Source organism: Lepidochelys kempii, chromosome 21 (assembly GCF_965140265.1).
Source record: "Lepidochelys kempii isolate rLepKem1 chromosome 21, rLepKem1.hap2, whole genome shotgun sequence".
Classification (NCBI taxonomy): Eukaryota; Metazoa; Chordata; order Testudines; family Cheloniidae; genus Lepidochelys; species Lepidochelys kempii.
Window position 1 is genome coordinate 13,988,062 of NC_133276.1, and position 19,234 is coordinate 14,007,295.

The window sequence follows — 19,234 nt, forward strand, 5'->3', positions numbered from 1 at the left end:
ACCCCTGGTGCTTGCAGAGTAGGGGAAGCTGCGGCTGCTTGTGCACAACGTGCTTCTCCCAGCCCACAGCACCTTCAGCCTCCTTGCCTGCCTCACTGTCCCCAGTGCCAGGGGCTGGGCCTGCATGGGGTAAGGTGGGGGCACCTCCCAACTATAGTACTGTACTGTTCGGCAAAAAAACCTATTTCCCTGGAACCTAACCTCCCCTTTACATACATTCTTACGGGAAATTGGATTCGCTTAACATTGTTTCACTTAAAGTCACATTTTTCAGGAACAAAACTATGTTAATTGAGGAGTTACTGTACTTGCCCACGGTTCTGCATAAAACTCACACTCCCATCCATTTTGGGTATTGTGGTGCTGCAACTCCAGATACGCTGAAGTAGACACAGTATCCTGCTTAGCCCTCTCACACCACCAAGTCGAGCCGGAAGGGTTGGGTTTATTTTTCCCAGGTAGTTAATTTGTCTGCTGGGAACTGGATACTTCCTCTTTGCTGCTAATAGCTTTCCCACAGTCACTAGCTCCAAACACTGTTCACTCAGCTCACAGACAATCTTATTCTTCTGATGCCCGAAGTCCAAGCACTTACTGACTGATGCGGTTAGTTTTTGTTTCATGCCCACATGCTATGAGAGCCTTTCCATTATGTGCGTTTTAGATTCTCTTTCTTAAAGAGAGCATCAGGATTCAAACTTTTGTAAGTGTTTCTTTGCCTTATCACCACACACACTTAATTTAAATGCAAGCTGTAAAGGCAATCTCTTTGTTTGATCATTTATGCCTTTATTGTGCTCAAGCAGATTAAAGAGTGAAGCATGATGGTCACTGCTATTTTCCTTGCTGCATCAGTATAGCATAATGCTGCTGCATTTGAGTTTGGTCAAGCTACAGTAAGACAAACACTGATTTCATTGACACGGTCTGAAAATCTCTGACCACACTGGATCTGGAAGCAAGTTTTCCGCTTCCTTTGTGCAACAGAACACAGGACGACTTTCGTTAACATCAAAAGGATTTTAAATGAACAGTTTCATGGTGCTCCTTTCAAATCATAAAATGTGAACTTTACATAAAAATGTGTTTACAAATCATTTCCATTTACACTCGATTCTGCTCATTACTGGCTGAAAATTATATACAGAGACTGGCATTGGAGCTTCACTCATTTGTAAGGAGATTGGAGAATTTATTCAGGAAATAAAAACAGGATTTCTCAGTTCCTAGACATTCTCTTCTGCCTGTCATGGCTACTCACAGATGCAGTAGGAGCATGCTAAGCTTTCAGGGAAAAGGGGTACTGCGGATGCCACCAATCCAAGAGACGGACACTGTGCACAGGGTCCAGGACAACTTGTACTCCTTGGTCAAGTCGGGGCTTCTTGCCATTCCGGACAGGAGAATCCTGGAACACCATCCTCACTCTGTGATGTCTCATGTCAGTGCTCACATTTATTGTGAACTGCAGGGAAGAAAATTGGCAATTTCCTTATTAGACATCTATGTACTACTTCCAGAAAATGCCTAGTTTCCCTTCAAATACTATCTACTACTGTGAATGCTGATCCCTGATTCTTATTGGACAAACATTTTCTTTGTGCTGTTTTACAATTAAACTTTATATTTTCAAATACTTTTTTTTTTTTTTTAATTGAGAGCCTCCAAAAAGCATGCTTTTTACAAAAAAGATACCAGAAAGATATCGTTAAAAACTGAAAGATCAACCAACTCTCTTCTAAAGTTAAAATAAATGTTATTTGGAGCTTTGATCTTATGGAAGTGCAAAGGCGAGAGAACTTGGACACTATTCTCCAGTTCTACCTTGAATACCCATAAGTCATCTAGGATGTTTTAGGTGCTGCTGATTAAGACTCCTAGGCACCATGGTAATACAAATCCTCATCCTTCCTTCCCCCAGGAATGGAGCACATTTCGTTGAACACAGTTGTCAAACAGTCCCTTCTAGTTGGGCCTTGAGGGCTGGTGCCATGAGCCTACACCAACCATGAGAGAGTTTAGTGACTTGCAGAAACTAAACTGAAGAAATCCTTGAGTGACGGCCTCAATGCACTACGGAAATGCATATTAGTCAGTCTGTTGGTGCAGCAAGATTTACGGACAAGCAGTAATGACCAGACCATTTTCTTAGCACATTTCTATGGCGCTTACGTGCGGATTTCTTAACACTTACCAAGGTAAATATCATACCCATGACTACTGGCAGGAAGATGAAGTTGAGGGTGGTGATCTGCAGCAGACAGCAGTCCTGATCAGGATTTGTGTGAACATCCTCATACTGAACAGGTGGCTGAAGACCTCTGCAACAGTTACTCTTCAATCTGGGAGGCTTGACAGAAAGAGACCGGTTCATTCAACTAAACTGAAGCCAACCAGAAATTTCACTTCATGCCTAGAGACCATCCTGGCTCAGCAGCGGATTCCTGCCTAACGCCCACCTGTTCAGGCAAAAGGGTTCCATGTTCAATGAAAACCCTGGGATGGAGGGTTTGCAAGACTGTCTCTTTGAAGACAGACTTCAGAGGTCCTGATAGGGTGCTCAGTATTATACGTTTATCCTGAGTCTGGCTAAAGGAGGGTTTCACAAAGATTACCGTCACCTCCTGATCATAGAATATCAGGGTTGGAAGGAACCTCAGGAGGTATCTAGTCCAACCCCCTGCTCAAAGCAGGACCAACCCCAACCCCAACTAAATCATCCCAGCCAGGGCTTTGTCAAGCTGGGTGTTAAAAACCTCTAAGAAAGGAGATTCCAACTCCCCCCTAGGTAACCCATTCCAGTGCTTCACCACCTCCTAGTGAAAAAGTTTTTCCTAATATCCAAGGAAATTAAAAAGGGTTGGTTTTGTTAGCTTCAGAAAGGCTTTCCGTGTGAAGAGACGAAAGACATTTATGCAAAACATTTAGAACTTGGATCCCTAAATGCAGGCCACTAAATCAAAAGGGACTGGGGTCATCACAACCCCCCCACTGAAGGTATCTGGAGCTGCAGATACTCAGTAACTTGGGTCAGGGGAAGGCAAATCAACAACCTAAATATGGATGCAGGGATTGAATCCTTTAGACACTCAAGACTGAAAATGACGGCCTGTTTTAAAGTGGTAAGAATTGCCTCCTGCTCCGCGTTTCCTACTCAGCAGCTCCACCAGCGCCTTACCTGACCACCTCTGCATTTGGCAATATGTATTTCTTTTACTGTGAGATCGGATATTCCTTGATCTACTGCACCCATCAACAACAACTTCAGACGAAAAAGCATTACAGCTTCAAAACCTGGCCGCCCTGACATTTCAATGGCAAGTGGTTAGCTTTCATACCTGCTTTTTGAATTTGAAGTTAAATTCCCACATAGGTTCTCGTCTGTTCCCTTCAATCTTTCTGCACCAGAAAAGCACACACTGATATGGAAAAAAAAAATACAGCAGGTTATGAGACCCTTAGAGTTAATTATTCCATTTTTTAGTGAATTTCAACACAGGCAAAGAACTCAAACTACAGACCACAGGAGCAGCTGAAGAGATGGGAGCAATCTGGTCCCATTACCTACATTAACGCATACCTGAGAGACAAGGTGGGTGAAGTAATATCTTTTACTGGACCACCCACCTTCTCTCTAAGATCCTGGGACCAACACAGCTACAACTACACTGCAAACCTGGCATTTTCCATTTGCCAGTCAGAAGGTGGCAACCTCACTCTACCAGAGGGTGACCCAGCACTTGGGCTCTTGCCAGATGAGCAGTACTTCCTGTTCCGCTCACCCATTCCATATAGAAGAGAAAAACAGAATGGACTTTGCTCCTCTACATACTACATGGAACAGCCAAATTGAATGGATAACATCTCAGGTCAATGTATGCATTCAGATCATTCGGAATAGAGCAGGAGTGAGGAAGAGCAAACAGCAGACTGGGGAAGGAGAAAGCAAAGAGGCAAATGTTAAAAGCGACTGGACAGAGCTGACAAAGCAGGGCAGGGGGGGAGAGGGCACATCCTATGGAGATGTGCATCTGTAGCACCCAGCGGTCATACTCCCCTCCATTAGGGCAATGTATTAGTATTTCAAAAACACAAAGCAAAGCTTTGGCTGTGCAGTTCAACCAGTGGCCCAGAACACTGCTTCTTTTCTAAAGGCGGATGAATACATGGGGTCCGATGCCTCATTGCCTCTATGCCAGAGGCAACCAAACCCTGGATCTCCTGGCAAAAGTATCTCAGGTATTCTATAGTGTAATCTCTGACTGTCACACCTTTATACAGCCGTAGAGCTGTGGGATTCTATGTCCCGGCATGCAATGCTCCAAGAAATAGGAGTGTCTTAGCAGAACTACTGTATTCAAGTGGGGGGAGGTTGAATAGAGCCCAATATCTATAAGCGGTCAGTGACTGGAAGCTGCAGTCATCTGACAGCCATTCAGTAGCCAGTAAGGAGACAGCCTGACAAATCTCAGTCCAGTTGCCAGAAAGCAAGTGTCCAAGTCACAAAAGATACCTTCCATAACAACTGACCTTAAGTGGGCCTGCTAACAGCCTCAGAAGGAAGGGAAAGAATGGCATGAGTCATGGAGAAAACTGCCCTCTCACTCAGAGATGGTCTTTCTGGGTCAGAGTTAAGGCCTCTTCTGGGTCAATGTGGGGAAACCTCTCTGCCAATGCTGTACCTGCTAGCTGCAGTCACTAACACTGTCAAATCTGAGAGGCCGCACCAGCACGAATTGCTTTCATGGACACAAAAAACAAGGGCTGATGCAATCTGCACCATTTTAAGGCAATTTAATTCTAGTTGGGGTGAGGGACTTATCTGACCCCTCTTGGCACCAAGCCTGGGTCACTCCTACTGTGTGGCTTTGCAGTGAGACAAGGCCTTTCACTTCATTGCTAGATCATATTCACAGGGGGCAGGAGTGCGAGAAAGATCTCTGCAGTGGTGAATCCCCGAGAGGTGAAGCACCAAGCTGCAGAGCAGTTAAGCTCAGGAGCACGGGCTGAATGATCTCCCCACCCGGGCAGCAGCAAACAGTTCTAACCAATTACAAGACTGACTGCTCCCTGGATCATGCTTAGCAGGGGGCAGGCAGCAGATACAGCTGGCCTTAATTCCATTCACAGCAGAGTTTGCCGTTCGCCTTCTGAGTACATCTACACTGCAGCGAGAGAAGTAATTCCCAGGGTGGGCAGACCTACATACGCTTGCTGGAGTTAAGCTAGCATGCTGAAAACAACAGCGTGGCCATGGTGGCAGCTTAGGCTAGCTGTCCAGGTACCTACCTACCACCTCTGACTGGGTTACACTCAGGGGGTTAGCCACTCCTGCCACATGACAACACAACCACTCTGCTATTTTAGCCTGCTAGTTTGATCAGAGCCAGTGTGTGTACGTCTAGAGACCCAGAGCCAGCGCGTGCCCTTACAGACACAGCTTCAACTAACAGCTCATGTGATCATGGCAAGTAGTTAAGCACAAAACAGTAAGTACCTCCTAAGGGGCAGAGGATGTCATCCACGTGTCAGCCGTCCTGCCCTTCAGATGTGCAACGTATGGCCTGCCGCTCCACCAAAAATAATGGGGGTGTCTTTAAAGGGCAAACACTTCTGCTGACACCACAACGGCTCCAGTGTCCCACACAAGCTACACTAGGGAAAGAAGAAAGGAAATTAAAGAGGAAAAGCTGGATTCAGTAATATAGGGGTCTGATTCTCCCTTCACTGCATGCACAGTTTACACGAGCATCACCCATCAGTGTTAACAGACCCCTAAGGGTCTAACCAAAACCCATGAAAGCAAGGAATCGCAGAGGAAACGTAAGGTCCCATTCAATGTACACCATTGTGCTTAGGCATTGCAGCACATGGAACAAAGAGGACACAGTCTGGAGTCTTGGAGGCCAGACGTACAAGGCCATTTTTATGCTTTGATGGATTGAAGTCAGACCTCTACTGTTATTCTAACAAAGGCTTATCACCATTTAATTTCCTTTTTTAAGTGAATGGTAATAAAAAAGTATTACATGCAAGGAATCTTTACAAAACTATTAGTATGGTAGAAGCACCAAGAGTGGGCACCAAAGCCGTTATGATGTGAACGTGAATGAATACCAGACACAGACCCTTCCACTGGGGGCGGAGGGGGGTCTCCTAATCAGACCTATAGATGGATGGGATGACAGGTGGTTAGATTCAGAAGGACTGAGACTAGACCAGGAGGTTAGTGGAACTGCAGGGTTTTTTCCTTCTTTTTAAGGAAGACATTGCCTGAATGGGATATTCGGGCAAAGAACTAATAGTTCAGGGAGCAAACAGGTGCAGAGGACTTGTGCACAAAAGGCTGCAAACGCTCCTTAACCCTGACCTGCAGCACGACCTACCTGTTGCTTCTGGCTGTTCTCAGTCTTATCTCAGGGCAACTTGCCACTTTGGCAGTGTCTTCATGTGGGGAGGGACAGAAGCAGCAGGGATGTCAGAAAGCAAAGAAATGGATTTGTTGTATTTTACATAGAGAAGTGATACTCAGACCTCAGGGGTTCAGGAGCCAAATTACCCATCAACATTACCCAAAAGAGCCACCACCGTGTGAATTCGTTATTTCATTTACTATTTACTCCCACAGCAAAATGACTGTGGGTATTCTACAGTTTGTTAACATAGGAAAAGCATCCTGATTGGTTAATAATTAAATGATAGAGTTTTAACATCATGTACGGCAAGAGACACATTAAAGAACCACCCGTAGCTTGGCTCCCAAGCCCCAGTCTGAGTATCCCTGGTATAAAGCGTCCAACTGAAACTCCACCCTTTGAGACCGAAAACCACGTGTCAGCCAATAGTAAATTAAAGCCAGGCTAGAAACAGACAGAATGAGGGGTTCATGATAAACAGTGACTAAAGAGGGCAAGATACACAAATGCTCCAAGCAAGGACTGCAGTGTGGTTTTGCCCAAAGACACAGCAGACAATTCCTCCCCAGCTTCCCTGCCCACTGCACAGCCACACCCCAAAGCAGGCACTTGCTTCTCAGACTAACTCTCCATCTCACAACACTTCCCCCTTCAGAGAAACCGAGGACAATGGTCCGCAGGAGCGCGGTGTGAAAGGACTCTCCTTTTAGAGGCTGTCAGAGGCACTTGTGATGCTCTGCCACTGCCCCAGAAGAAACATTCCAAAATAATTACAAAATAGTTACAACAGTGCAAGTAGTAGACAAAAATGCCTACTTAGCTCAAACTCCTTTTGCAGCCTGGGTCGTGTACAGGCGGGAAGGGGACAATTGTGGATTGTGTCAGTGACAGGGCTTCCATCAGTGTAAAATGACATTTTCCTAATTTGTATTACTGGAGTGCTTAGGAGCCCGAGTAACACACCAGGACCTCATTGTGCTAGGGGCTGTACAAACACATGTAATTGATAAAGCTTCAGAAGTCAGACTCTTCCTAGCTTCCTATGTATGTCACTGATCCAGTGCATGTATTTCACTAGGGTCCAACTGAATGAGATTTATTTCTCTGAAAGGGGAACAACAAAAAGCAGAGAGAGTGTACCAGCTGAACACAGTTTAGTTCACTACCCCAAACACTGCTACTTACTTTGGAATTCTTTAAAGTGCTGGGGGTAGTCTCTGGAATAGCCGGATTCTTGGAGACACGAGAAGCAAAAGGTTCATACATGTGGTATAACGAACGGATGACACATGCACGGAGGCAGTGCAGCCTTTCCATCGATTCTGGCCGTAAACGGAGAGGCAGGTACGCATCCAGAGTGTAGTGCCTAAAGGGAACAGGGACAAACCCAACACCCCTTGAAAAGCCATAGCTGTACTGGATTTCAAGTAAATCTCAGGGCGCAACAAAATAAGTGTTAAAGAAGGTGACTGAACAAAGGGGTCAAACTCTGCTTTTATACCACATCACCCCCTGACATCTCTTGGCTGTCACACTGCCCCTTCACATACAGCTGGTGTCCAGAGCACCTGCAGCCATCTTCAGATTCTGCAAGGGCACCATACTGTTTCTGCATTAGATGGCTGCCAGCCTCAAAAGGTGACTTCGCACCATGATGTGCCAAGGCTGCAGAGTGAGACTTACCAAGGTCTCTAGTATCTTTACTGTGTGGCACAGAGAACAAAGAGGTTGAGAAGCAAGCACAGAAAACAAGGAAGAGTACAAATAGGGAAAGAACGCTGATTTTGTCTGACAAACAACATGCTTAGTAACAGGAATAAATGTCAATCTTCCCAGTGAAAAAGGAGAGTCAAGGATGTGAATGGAGGAAGGAGCTTGAACTTCTGCATCGTGAGTGGACACCTATATGCTCTCCATCCATTCCCTTCTCCTCCTTCTGTACCATCTCCCACTTCTACCATCTTTCTGGCTGCCCCTAAAACCCGGTTCAGTCAGATACAATGCTTTTATTTTCATTAAGTCCTGCTCCTTGTTAATTTATGGGCAGATCACCACAACTAATGCCTGAGACCAAGAGGCAAAACACCACCCAAAAAATTAACCCTTCAAAATCACGCAATGCCATCACTTTCCTGTATGCATTGTGAGAGCTTTGCACCCAAGACGTGCTCTTATGGGCATGACATTCTTTTGAGTGTTTAGGCCTTGACAATTCGAGCTCACCATATTTTTAAACCTTGGATTAGACATAGAGGAAGATTACAAAATAGTCGTTATTTTCAGACTGCGAAACAGACCGGCTAGAGAGCAAATCTCTTAAGAAATACTATTTAAAGTTCTCCAAACAGCAACATTTAATAGAAACAGCCCAGATGAGGATATAGGATGCCAATCACCACCTGTTATAGAATGGCAAAGATTTCAGAGGTAAACATGCCGCAGCCACCTTCAAAAAGAACTATGTTCCAATGTCTAGCATGACTGACCCAATGAGGAGATAGATCCCTATTAATAACTCTGTAGCAAATTCTGCCCAGACACTGCTGGACATGCACAAACACCATAGAGTATGTTTACAAACTCTTCGTGGTCGCACCTTCTGTAGAGTCTGGTCCAAAAGGCAGCAGTGCAAGTGACAGTCCAGGCTTTTCTGCAAATCAGAGAAAATGTCACTGTATCTTCTGGACGTATGTAGGCGGCCAGCAACAGCCAGATGTCAATGGGATAATCCTCTCCAACAGCCTCATCAGGGTTTTCTAAGCGTAACAAACACACATTAGTGTAACATAGCTCAGGCATTATGAACCTTAAGGCAAGCAAATTGAGCTGATTGGCTCCTCTCTGTTTGGCACTATTCTGCAAGTGCGCCACAACCTGCCAGTTGCACTAGTTAGCGAGCAGCACGAACACACACACACACTGTAAACGACATGGCTGTGGGACAGCACAGAGGCCACGTTAGCCAAAGACAGGCTCAGTCCGTACGTTTTCAATGCAACCGCTCGTTTACAGTAGCTCATCATGAAGAAACTTAAGGTTAGGGCACCTGAACTTCCAAGATATTGTTACCCCATGGAGACTACCGCTCCCTTTGGGTCAGTTCTTTGTTTTTAAGAGGCATCAAAGCAGCATTATGGAGCACTGGTATCTGTTACAGCAAATCTCATACAACGTTAACTTTCCCAAACGACTGGGAAACAAGTGTCTGAGGATGGACCATTTTTACATACTAAGGCCAGGTCTAGACTCTACACTATGTAGGGTATATGTACGTTGTTCAGAGGTATGAAAAATCCACACCCCCGAGTGACTCAGTTATACTAATCTAACCCCTGGTGTAGACAGCACTATGGATGAGAGAACTTCTCACAGGCCTGGAGTACCTATGATGACAGGAGAAGCTCTCCCATCAGCTTGGCAGCATCTTCACTAAAAAGCTTTTTAAGTGTAGACCCACCTATAGGCCCCACTGGTGCTTCAGGGGACCTTTGGGATTTCACTGTCAGCATAAACAAAATGTAGAAAGAGAAAGAAATGCATTCGTTACTGGAGCCTCATTTGAAGTTTCCCTTTTTGACAGTCATTATCTCTTGTGTAACCCACCTTTAAAAGGTGCTTTGTTTTATCTACATTTCAATTACAACTTCCAAGAAAGCAAACGCTTCCAGGAAGAAGAAAAGGAGTACTTGTGGCACCTTAGAGACTAACCAATTTATTTGAGCATAAGCTTTCTGTAGCTCACGAAAGCTTATGCTCAAATAAATTGGTTAGTCTCTAAGGTGCCACAAGTCCTCCTTTTCTTTTTGCGAATACAGACTAACACAGCTGTTACTCCGCTTCCAGGAAGGCTTCTCTACTCATTAACAACCCATTTCCACTCACAGTGCTCCCAAAACTTTTCCACTGGACTAAAGTTTCACATACTTGTTTAATTCCAAATGCACCTAGAAATATCTGTGCACAAAGCACATATATTTTTCCAACAATCTAATACTATCAACGCTGATGGATTTTGCTCAAGTTTTAAAAGTTAAGACACAGATAGCTCAAATAGATTCTACAGGCCTTACTCAACATTGAGAAATGTGGGAGAGAACTTTCATTTGGATGTAATAAGGGTAGGTAAAAACTGATGATTAATTTAATTTTAAAAATTCTATTTGGGGATTTAAAAAAGGAATAAATACAGGTTTTTGGTTTTTTTTTTTAAAAGATCCTATTTAAAATTAAATTTGAAATTGACAACCCGTGTTAAGGCCTAAACTTTTTAAAATATGTCAAAATTATTTAAATTAAACAAAAAATATTAAGCTGTACATATTTGCTACCAAGTTTTAAAGAATGTCAAGTCACTGGCTGAGCACCTGGAACCAAAGTTTGTTAAAATAAGAACAGAAGAATATAAGAATGACCATGTTGGGTCAGACCAAAGGTCCATCTAGCCCAGTATCCTGTCTTCCGACAGTGGCCAATGCCAGGTGCCCCAGAGGAAATGAACAGAACAGGTAATCATCAAGTGATCCATCCCCTGTCACTCATTCCCAGCTTCTGGCAAACGGAGGCTAAACCAGCTTTTGACATTGCAGGTGCCTTATTGCAGGTCCAGAGAGAGTATTTTCTTCATTTCAGTTTATTCAACCAGTTCAGTTCAATTATTAGTTCATTCAAAGTTGTGACATTGGTTGGGAGTTGAAAAAACTGGAGAGCTTGTTTTCTACTTCCCCTCTAGGAATAAAAAAAACTAGATGTGAGAGGGTATGATCTACTAGCTCTAAAACCCTGAAGGACATGACGACCAGAAACAATCAGTTCAATTCATTAACTACATTGTACTTCCTTGTTTAATAAATGAGTTTTAAATGTAGAATGTTTTGATAACCTTTTTAATCATTCACCATTTTCTACCATGATAAATGTAAAAATTAAGAATCAGAATAAATATAAGTTACGCTATATATTTGTTAAAAAAAATGCGTATATAGTGCATCTTCCCAGTAAGCAAAAAGCACCAAATTTAGTATAAAGTCTATACTTAGTTGCAAATGAACTTATTTTAATGTTTATCAACTAATAAGCATGAACTTTTTTTAGGAAAATAACTAAGAAGTACAAAGGCAAAACATGATTAAAAGCAATGATTAAAAAAATAAAATCTAGGCTTCTCCCGCTTGTTGATTTAAATCACAATTTAAATCTGTCCACCCTGGATGTAATGAACGCCCCGTTAGGTTGGGGCTAAAAAGGTATAGGGCCCAAAGATTTCAGACCTAATCTGTGGCTAATCCTCAAGGAGAGGTAGAAGTTGGGGAAGAATGACAGCCTTGAAATTCAAACTCATGTCTGAAAATCCAAGCGATCTTGGCTCTTTCATTGACTTATGTCACTTTGGGCTTCAGCATGTTTTTTCTTCTTTATGATGATAAAGGAGCATAGTAAAAAAAAGCTGCTTTTTTTACCTTAGAAGTTCAGGTCCTCTGTAGGCTAAAATACTGAGCGCCCCACAGTCGTTAAGATATTTATCCTCACTTACCCCTGGTGACACAGGGAGGTGCGACTATTCCCATCGTTAAGGCCATGAGAAAGCTGTTTGCATTTTTTGGTTCAAAAGTTGCGGCCACACTTTGTTAAAGTTGCAGTTACCTATCTGGAATATTTCCAGCACCTTTTCCCAAGGCATGCAGCCTACCTTCCAAAGCAGGGCAGCAGCACATAAATACACTGGCTGTCCCGCTTGGCTCCCAAAGGCAAGAATGACGAGGAGTGGCTGGTCTCTTGGCCTTAATTTTGTCATCTCTAAAACTGGGAACTGTTTCTTAGGTTACCGGAGTGCTGTAAAGCTAAATTCATTATTATTTGTAAAATGCTTTCAGATTCCCAGATGGAAAGAGCCACATAAGTCAATTTCTTTAAAATTAACTATGTTATTTTATAAAAACTTACAATTTTCCTCACAATTGTATGCAATTAAATTCTGATTGAATTTCAGCTAGGATATGACCCATTGCACTGTGAAGTTGCATAATCCTGCATCCACAGCATTGCAGCTATATAGCTTATCTACGCTGTGGTGCAACTTATATCCTACCGAGCTGCATAAAATAGAATTGCTGAAGCACTGCTTTACTCAGAAGTGACTGTTTAAAAAAAAAACAAAAAACCTGGGTCCTTTGCTCCAAATTTGCTCAGTTGACCCTCAAAAAAAATCATCCTAACATCTTTTAATGAACTGCTAACCTCGCAAACTCAGGCTCGGATCTGAGAGTCAAGCTGGGTTCTTTCAAGCTAGTGCATTGTTGCCAGCAATAAGGATTATGCAGAGCAAATGCTGCTCTCAGTTACAGGTATACAATTCTGTGTCTTCCATGGGGTTGCACAGAAGACAATGAAGTTGGACCTGATAATCAAACTTAGTTGATAGCTCTGCTGAAGATGAACGAGCCTGAGCTGTGTTAATTCTGTAAGGCTAACAAAAACTAAAAAAAAAGAAGTTAAAATATAACTTTAGCGGCAAATCAACATGACTAATTCCAATACACACTGGGGCTAGCCTGCTGGAAGGTAGTGTCAGTTTACAGTCACTTTTCTGGCTATAACTGCACTTGCAAGGATGGTGTCCCTAGCCTCTCTTTGCCAGAAGCTGGTAATGAATGACAGGGAATGGATCATTTGATGATTAACTGTTCTGTTCATTCCCCCTGGGGCACCTGGTACTGGCCACAGTCGGAAGACAGGATACTGGGCTAGATGGACCTTTGGTCAGACCCGGTATGGCCGTTCTTATGTTCTTAATATGAACATTAATCTCTCCACAATGCCCATTTATAGATTTCAATCATTGCTTAAACTGCTAAATATGTAGCTCAAGAACAAAAGTTGCAGAGTTAATGTTGCTAATGGAACCCCTCTCTTTTGCATTTCTGGAATGCTTTCGCGTTTACAACATGACGGGTGATATCCAAACAGGGAAGACATTGGGCTTGTGCTTCGTGATATAAAAGCACCCAATTCTTCCACCAAGGGATAAGCGGTTTTGGCTTGCTTTGTACATTAGCAGGACGCAGTCTCCTGGAACACTGCTCAGAGCTAGGAGAACATCCCAAGAAACATGAGAATGGAATCTGTGCAAGTGACAAGGGCAGCAATTTTTAGCCCGACTGTTTAAGTCTGTTTTTGTTAACAGACTATTTAACTTACATTCCTAATAAACTGAAAGATAAGCTCTGTGTGAAAGATACAACACCCTATACCAGCTGTCAGAGCTCTCACTCCTGTTCTCTAGTCATTCAAGGAATCCTCTCACAAGAACAGGTAACACACTTTATACAAACAATTCACCAATCGCCACCCTTTATTTTTCTTTAGAAAAAAAAAGGGGGGGTGCTCTCCTGAGACATCAAAATAATAAATAAGGTACAACGTTTTTCTCTTTGCAGGTCTCCTTTCATGTGCCATAACTGTAGGATTTTATATAGCGTTTCAGGAGAGTTTGTATCTGCAGCACACACATGGTCAAAATCAACCAGTTAGGCATGATTCAATCAACTGCAACAGTCCACCTTCAGTAAGAAAGGGGAGATGACACTCAGGATTGTGGAACCACATCTCCTACCTAGCATTCCTTTGGTTAAGCTTTTGTGCAAATGACTGCATGCATGCACACATACCCAAACACACTCCACTGAACTCTTCGAAGAGACACATTGCTGATCTGTAAATAGCTTGGCAAATGCAGAAGATGATCCCAGGAAGGACCCTGCAGAGCTGACTGGGTGAGTGAAGGAGTCCTACCTTTGTGCCTCTTGCTTTTCTTTTTTCTAGAGGCAGTTCTCTCGTTGGTGCTTTCCTTAACATCCATTTCATCACTACTGTCACAGGATTCCCCAGTCACGGAGAGCACCTCCTCAGCAGGAACACATGAGGCTTCCAAACCACAGAGGGATTTTACTAGAACCAGAAGAAATAGATTTTACACACACACACACACACACACACTATGAGAAGTAACATGAGCTGATTAGGGACTACGAGGGCTGGCTGCAGTTGTCTGAGAGGCATCTACATGAGCAATTTTTGCTAATATACTAGAAAGGATATTTCTTCTGATGCTGTAAGAGTGGATGCTTAGTAACGATCCCAATGGCATACCTAAAGTAATGGGGAGTTATGAATGAATCCACCAGCTCCTCTGACAGATCTAACTGATCTTCCGCATATGACAGACTTTCCTGTCCTGTGGACCCCTTTCTGCCATTTTCAGTTTTGCAAGGACCATACATCATCTCTAAAATGCCTGAATTCATGTTCTATTTTCCTATATGACAACAGACGGGATGTACTGCCACTAAGAGAAGACAAAGGAGTGTGCATGGCTAAAGATGCAGGAGAGATTGTGATGGTATAAACTGTATTAAAGCTCTTGTAATTTATCAGCAATTTAATCCCACCAGGTTTCTTTCACCAGTACAGAAACCCATTATTATAACCCATGCCCATAATCAGAGTACATAACCCATGGAAGGCTCACTCTTCAGTAAGGGAGATCAATACCTGCAAGACTGGGACAGTCTAAAGAATTAAGATGATATGGAACTGTCAGAGTAATCCACCAGGACCCAAGTAAGGGATGCTGTTTAAATCCTAACAGGAAGGGGAGACAGAGAGAAAGGAGATTGTGCTGTCTTACAGCACAAAGGATGTGCAAGTGAGACGGATCATGCCTGGGGAGCTGTCACTCAAAGAGGGAGTTTTTAGAAGGGATCCCTTGGGGTTGGAAGAGGAGAGTCTCTCAAATATAAAAAGGGACTGGTTGGAGGAACAAATTACCTGATAATACATTTGTGTTTACTTCCTCAGCTGTTTGGACAGTGGTTGTGACAGATACTGCAACCAGATGCAACATCTTTGAAGACCATATTGTATTAAATTTACGAATGTTCTATCTATCATTGTGGGCCAGGGATTCCATTCAACTTCATAGGAAGAAGGTTACCACAACTCCTCTACAAACTAACAAACCTGCCCCTAGGCTTCAGAGCCAGAGCTCCAGCCCAAGCCTCAACTTCAAAGCCCTGTCCACACAGCTATTTATAGACTGTAAGCTCACCTCTAGCCCAAGTCTGTTGACCCAGGCTGCGGGGCTCACTTCTATGAGCTGTGTAGAAATACCCAGTGAGTGCACAGGGACAGCAGCCTATCCCCCAGTTAGGAGGAGAGGGATGTGGGTCCCAGTCCATAGACAGGTGAAGACTAGAGACTTGAAACTTCTGTGGTTGTTCCTTATAGTTACCATGAAATTATGACAGTTGTAAAAAGATTTACCTTGCAGTCTATTTAGTAGGATGCCAGTAACTTTTAAAAAAAAAAAGTGGTCACATTTCTTTCTGAAATGTATGTTTGTTTGTAGAGGTATTTGTAGCACAAAGTTACTCTAACTGAAAAAAAAGAAAGAAAACAGCTCTCCTTTTTTCAATTTATTTTGTACATTTGACAGCACTTTGGATGCAGACAGTGCCATGGTTTCTTCTGTAGAGGGGGAAATTATTCTGACTACGTGTGGATCTTTCACAGCAACAGGGAGAGGGAAAAAAAGCTATATATAAAAAAGATAAATGTGATTGCTGGGGACTTGGGGGGCGGGGTCTAGCCCACATGAACTACACAGAACTCTCTTTTAAGAGTGGAAGTTTACATTTAATGCATCCCCGTGCTGTCAGCTTTCACGTTTTCTTGTCTGTAGTCTATGTTTTAATGTTCCTGCATCTCTTTATTTTGATATCTGCTCCATGTCTCTTAGGGCTTATCTACATGAGGAAATTTTTTCAGCATTACTATATCAGAATAGCTCCCTGTGTGGACACTTATTACAGAATAAAAGTGCATTTTTGTGATTTAGCTTATGTCACACTGGAAGCGTATAACTACAGTGGTATAATTATATCGGTAAATTTCCCCATGTGAACAAGTCCTTAGTTTTTGTTATTAGTGTCAATAAATAGTCTCACTCTACATATGTGACCATTTACATTTAAGAATGGGAGGTTGACTCAGACAGGTTTTCAGCTACTCTGAGCAATGAAAACAAAGAGCAGATGTTGGGCAGCATAGACTATTGATTGCAACAGCCCTCTGAGAAACTGCCTAACTAGACAAACAGATTCAGCAATCAAAAAGACATCAAAACACACCCTCAAAAAAGTAAGACATCACCTGTAACTCGGAAAAGGAATTTCAGCAGCATTAGCTTAAACACCCACACCCCACCCAGGATTTTTCACTATAAAATTTGATGTAAACTGGCAAAGCATTAGAGATTTCTTGAAACTATATTCTCAGCTTCAGTTAAGAGAGAAGTAGAGTTCTTCCAACACCAGACACAAGATGTTCCTTCCTGTCTAAGGAATCTGTAGATCTAGGTTTTATTTCCAACTCTGTCACAGATTTCCTGTGCAACCTCTTGAGTAAATTACTTAGACCTGGTCTACACTACAAAATTAAGTTAGCTTAACTACACCGCTCAGGGGTATGAAAAACCCACATCCCTGAGCAGCGTAGTTAAGCCAACCTAACCCCAGTATAGACAATGCTGTGTCAACAGAAGAATGTTTCCGTTGAGCTAGCTACGGCCTCTCAGGAAGGTGGATTACCTATGCCGACAGAAGCCTGTCCTTTGGCATAGGTGGCGTCTATGCTGCAGTGACATAGCTGTAGAGCGACAGTGTAGACAAGGCTTTACATCGCCAGCTGTGTGGGGCAGGGTCTGTCTTTTTGTTCTATGTTTGTACAGCACTTAGCACAAGGGGGCCGTGATCCATGCCTGGGCCGCCGAGGCTTTACTGCAACACAAATACTACAAAACTCAGGACCAGATTTTCCAAAGAAGCTCAGCTCCCATTGAGGCACCAAAATAAGTATCCAGATTTTCAGAGGGCTGCAGGTGCCGCCCCCACAACCCGCATGGTGCAGGCGTTTGACTGGCCAGCGGGAGCCAGAGGAGGGAGCAGTGCACAGCCCAGGTGGCGGGATCTCTGGACAGACTCACCTTCCTGCAGCACCGCGTTGGCCACCGCTTTTTTCATGCGTCCGGATTTGACGATGGCAGGGTCGGAGTTGGCGTAATCCGCCACGGTCACTAGCGGGGTGAGAGAAAGGAGAGGTGTCAGGGAACGGGAGGGGGCTGCCTGGCAACTGGGGTGAGGGGTCCCCAGAGACGGGGCTTTGAACACCACACGGGGAAAGGGGCCTGACGGGGTAGTGAGGGAGGGGGCTTGACCCAGTGAATGTGCACACCTCCTGCTGGGCCCGTCAAGGTCCTGGCGCCCCCCCCGGGACAGGGAAAGGGTGGGGGGGGTCAGTCAGGGGCCAGGCATCCCCCCCCGACAAGGGAAGGGGGGGCTCAGTCGGGGCCGGAAGTCAGGAACCCCCCCCGGAACAGGAGAAGGGTGGGGGGGTCAGTCGCGGGCCGGGCGCCCCCCCGGGACAGGAGAAGGGTGGGGGGGGTCAGTCAGGGGCCAGGCGTCCCCCCCCCGGACAAGGGAAGGGGGGCTCAGTCGGGGCCGGAAGTCAGGAGCCCCCCCCGGAACAGGAGAAGGGTGGGGGGGTCAGTCGCGGGCCGGGACAGGGAAAGGCTGTGGGGGGGTCAGTCGGGGGCCGGGGAGGGCCGGAAGTCGGGCGCCGTCCCCCCCCCCCAGGACAGGCGAAGGGGGGTCAGTCGGGAGCCGGGACAGGTGGCTCGGGGGGGGCGGCTGCCGGGGGGGGGCCCGGGGCCCTCACCCCGCTCGGAGCAGACGTCATCGGCCCGGAACTGGGGGCGCTTGCGGGCCCCTCTCCTGCGCATGTCGGCGGCGCGCGGCGCGGGGGTCGCTGCGGGGCGGCTCCGCGGGGCCATGTCCCGGGCGGGAGCGGGGGCCGCGCGCTCCGCACCCCCCCCTGCGCCCGGCTCCGCGCCGCGGCCTGCTCCGGCCCCTCTCGCGAGAGCGGCCCGGCCCTCCGCGCGCTCTGACGTCCTCCGGCCGCCGGGGGCGTGGCAGCGCGTAGCCCCGCCCCTGCCCCGCCCCGCCCCCCGGTGCGGGCCCGGGCCCTGCTCCCGCGCCCGCTCCCCCTCGTGGAGACAGGGGGCAACTGTAGCCTGGAGTCTCTGCTCGGTGCCCCCGACCGGTTCCCTCCGCCTGACCCTCTGATTGAGGGGAAGAGCGAGAGACCCCAGCCCAGCCGCTGGCGCTGTGGGGACCATCATCACTGTCACCTGGGAGGGGTCCTATCACACGTGGGTGTAACCCCCCCGCCCGCCCCGCCCACCCCCGCACCGCCCCGCCCCGCACCGCCCCGCCCACCCCACCGCCCGCCCCCGCCCGCCCCGCACCACCCCCCCCACCCCGCCCGCCCGCCCCGCACCGCCCACCCCACCGCCCGCCCCCGCCCGCCCCGCACCACCCCCCCCGCCCACCCTGCCCCGCACCACCCCCCCCGCCCGCCCCGCAACGCCCACCCCCCCGCCCACCCCGCCCCGCACCACCCCCCCCGCCCGCCCTGCCCCGCCCACCCCCGCCCGCCCCGCAGCCGGGCCCATCTTGCCGGGCGCTCTCAGGAGAGGGCTAATCGGTGACTCTGGCCGCGGCACTAGGACACTCGAGGGGGTGGAAGACCTCGACTGTCCAGGAAGGTGTCCCCCCCCGGGCTCTGGGCCCAGGCTAGGCTGAACACTTCTCCCTCCTGAAGGCTGCTGTGTCGGACCTTCTGTTTGCTTTTGTTTTGTTGCACAGTTTTGCTTTATCCTCTTTGGTGATTCTTTGTAAGTGTTACACAAATAAAATTCTTTTCTG

General features: G+C 46.1%; 1 protein-coding gene across 1 annotated transcript; it reads right to left on the minus strand.

The window, feature by feature from the left end:
* Positions 1 to 768: 768 nt before the first annotated feature.
* On the minus strand, positions 769 to 18,423 carry TMEM183A (transmembrane protein 183A). The gene is made up of 8 exons (XM_073319506.1): positions 18,186 to 18,423; positions 17,455 to 17,544; positions 14,205 to 14,360; positions 9,013 to 9,172; positions 7,602 to 7,782; positions 3,339 to 3,419; positions 2,195 to 2,350; positions 769 to 1,465 (listed from the first exon to the last, which is right to left on the minus strand). Exons 1-8 carry the CDS (start codon positions 18,298 to 18,300, stop codon positions 1,280 to 1,282), a joined length of 1,125 nt encoding a protein of 374 aa, XP_073175607.1. The 5' UTR covers positions 18,301 to 18,423; the 3' UTR covers positions 769 to 1,279.
* Positions 18,424 to 19,234: the final 811 nt, after the last annotated feature.

Coding starts and splice junctions, on each gene's coding strand:
- TMEM183A (XM_073319506.1), bottom strand. CDS start 18,300: ATGGCCCCGCGGAGCCGCCCCGCAGCGACCCCCGCGCCGCGCGCCGCC. Junction 3,420..7,601: donor GCACTTTAAAGAATTCCAAA/GTAAGTAGCAGT, acceptor TTTCCATATCAG/TGTGTGCTTTTCTGGTGCAG. Junction 1,466..2,194: donor TGGGTATGATATTTACCTTG/GTAAGTGTTAAG, acceptor TCTTCCCTGCAG/TTCACAATAAATGTGAGCAC.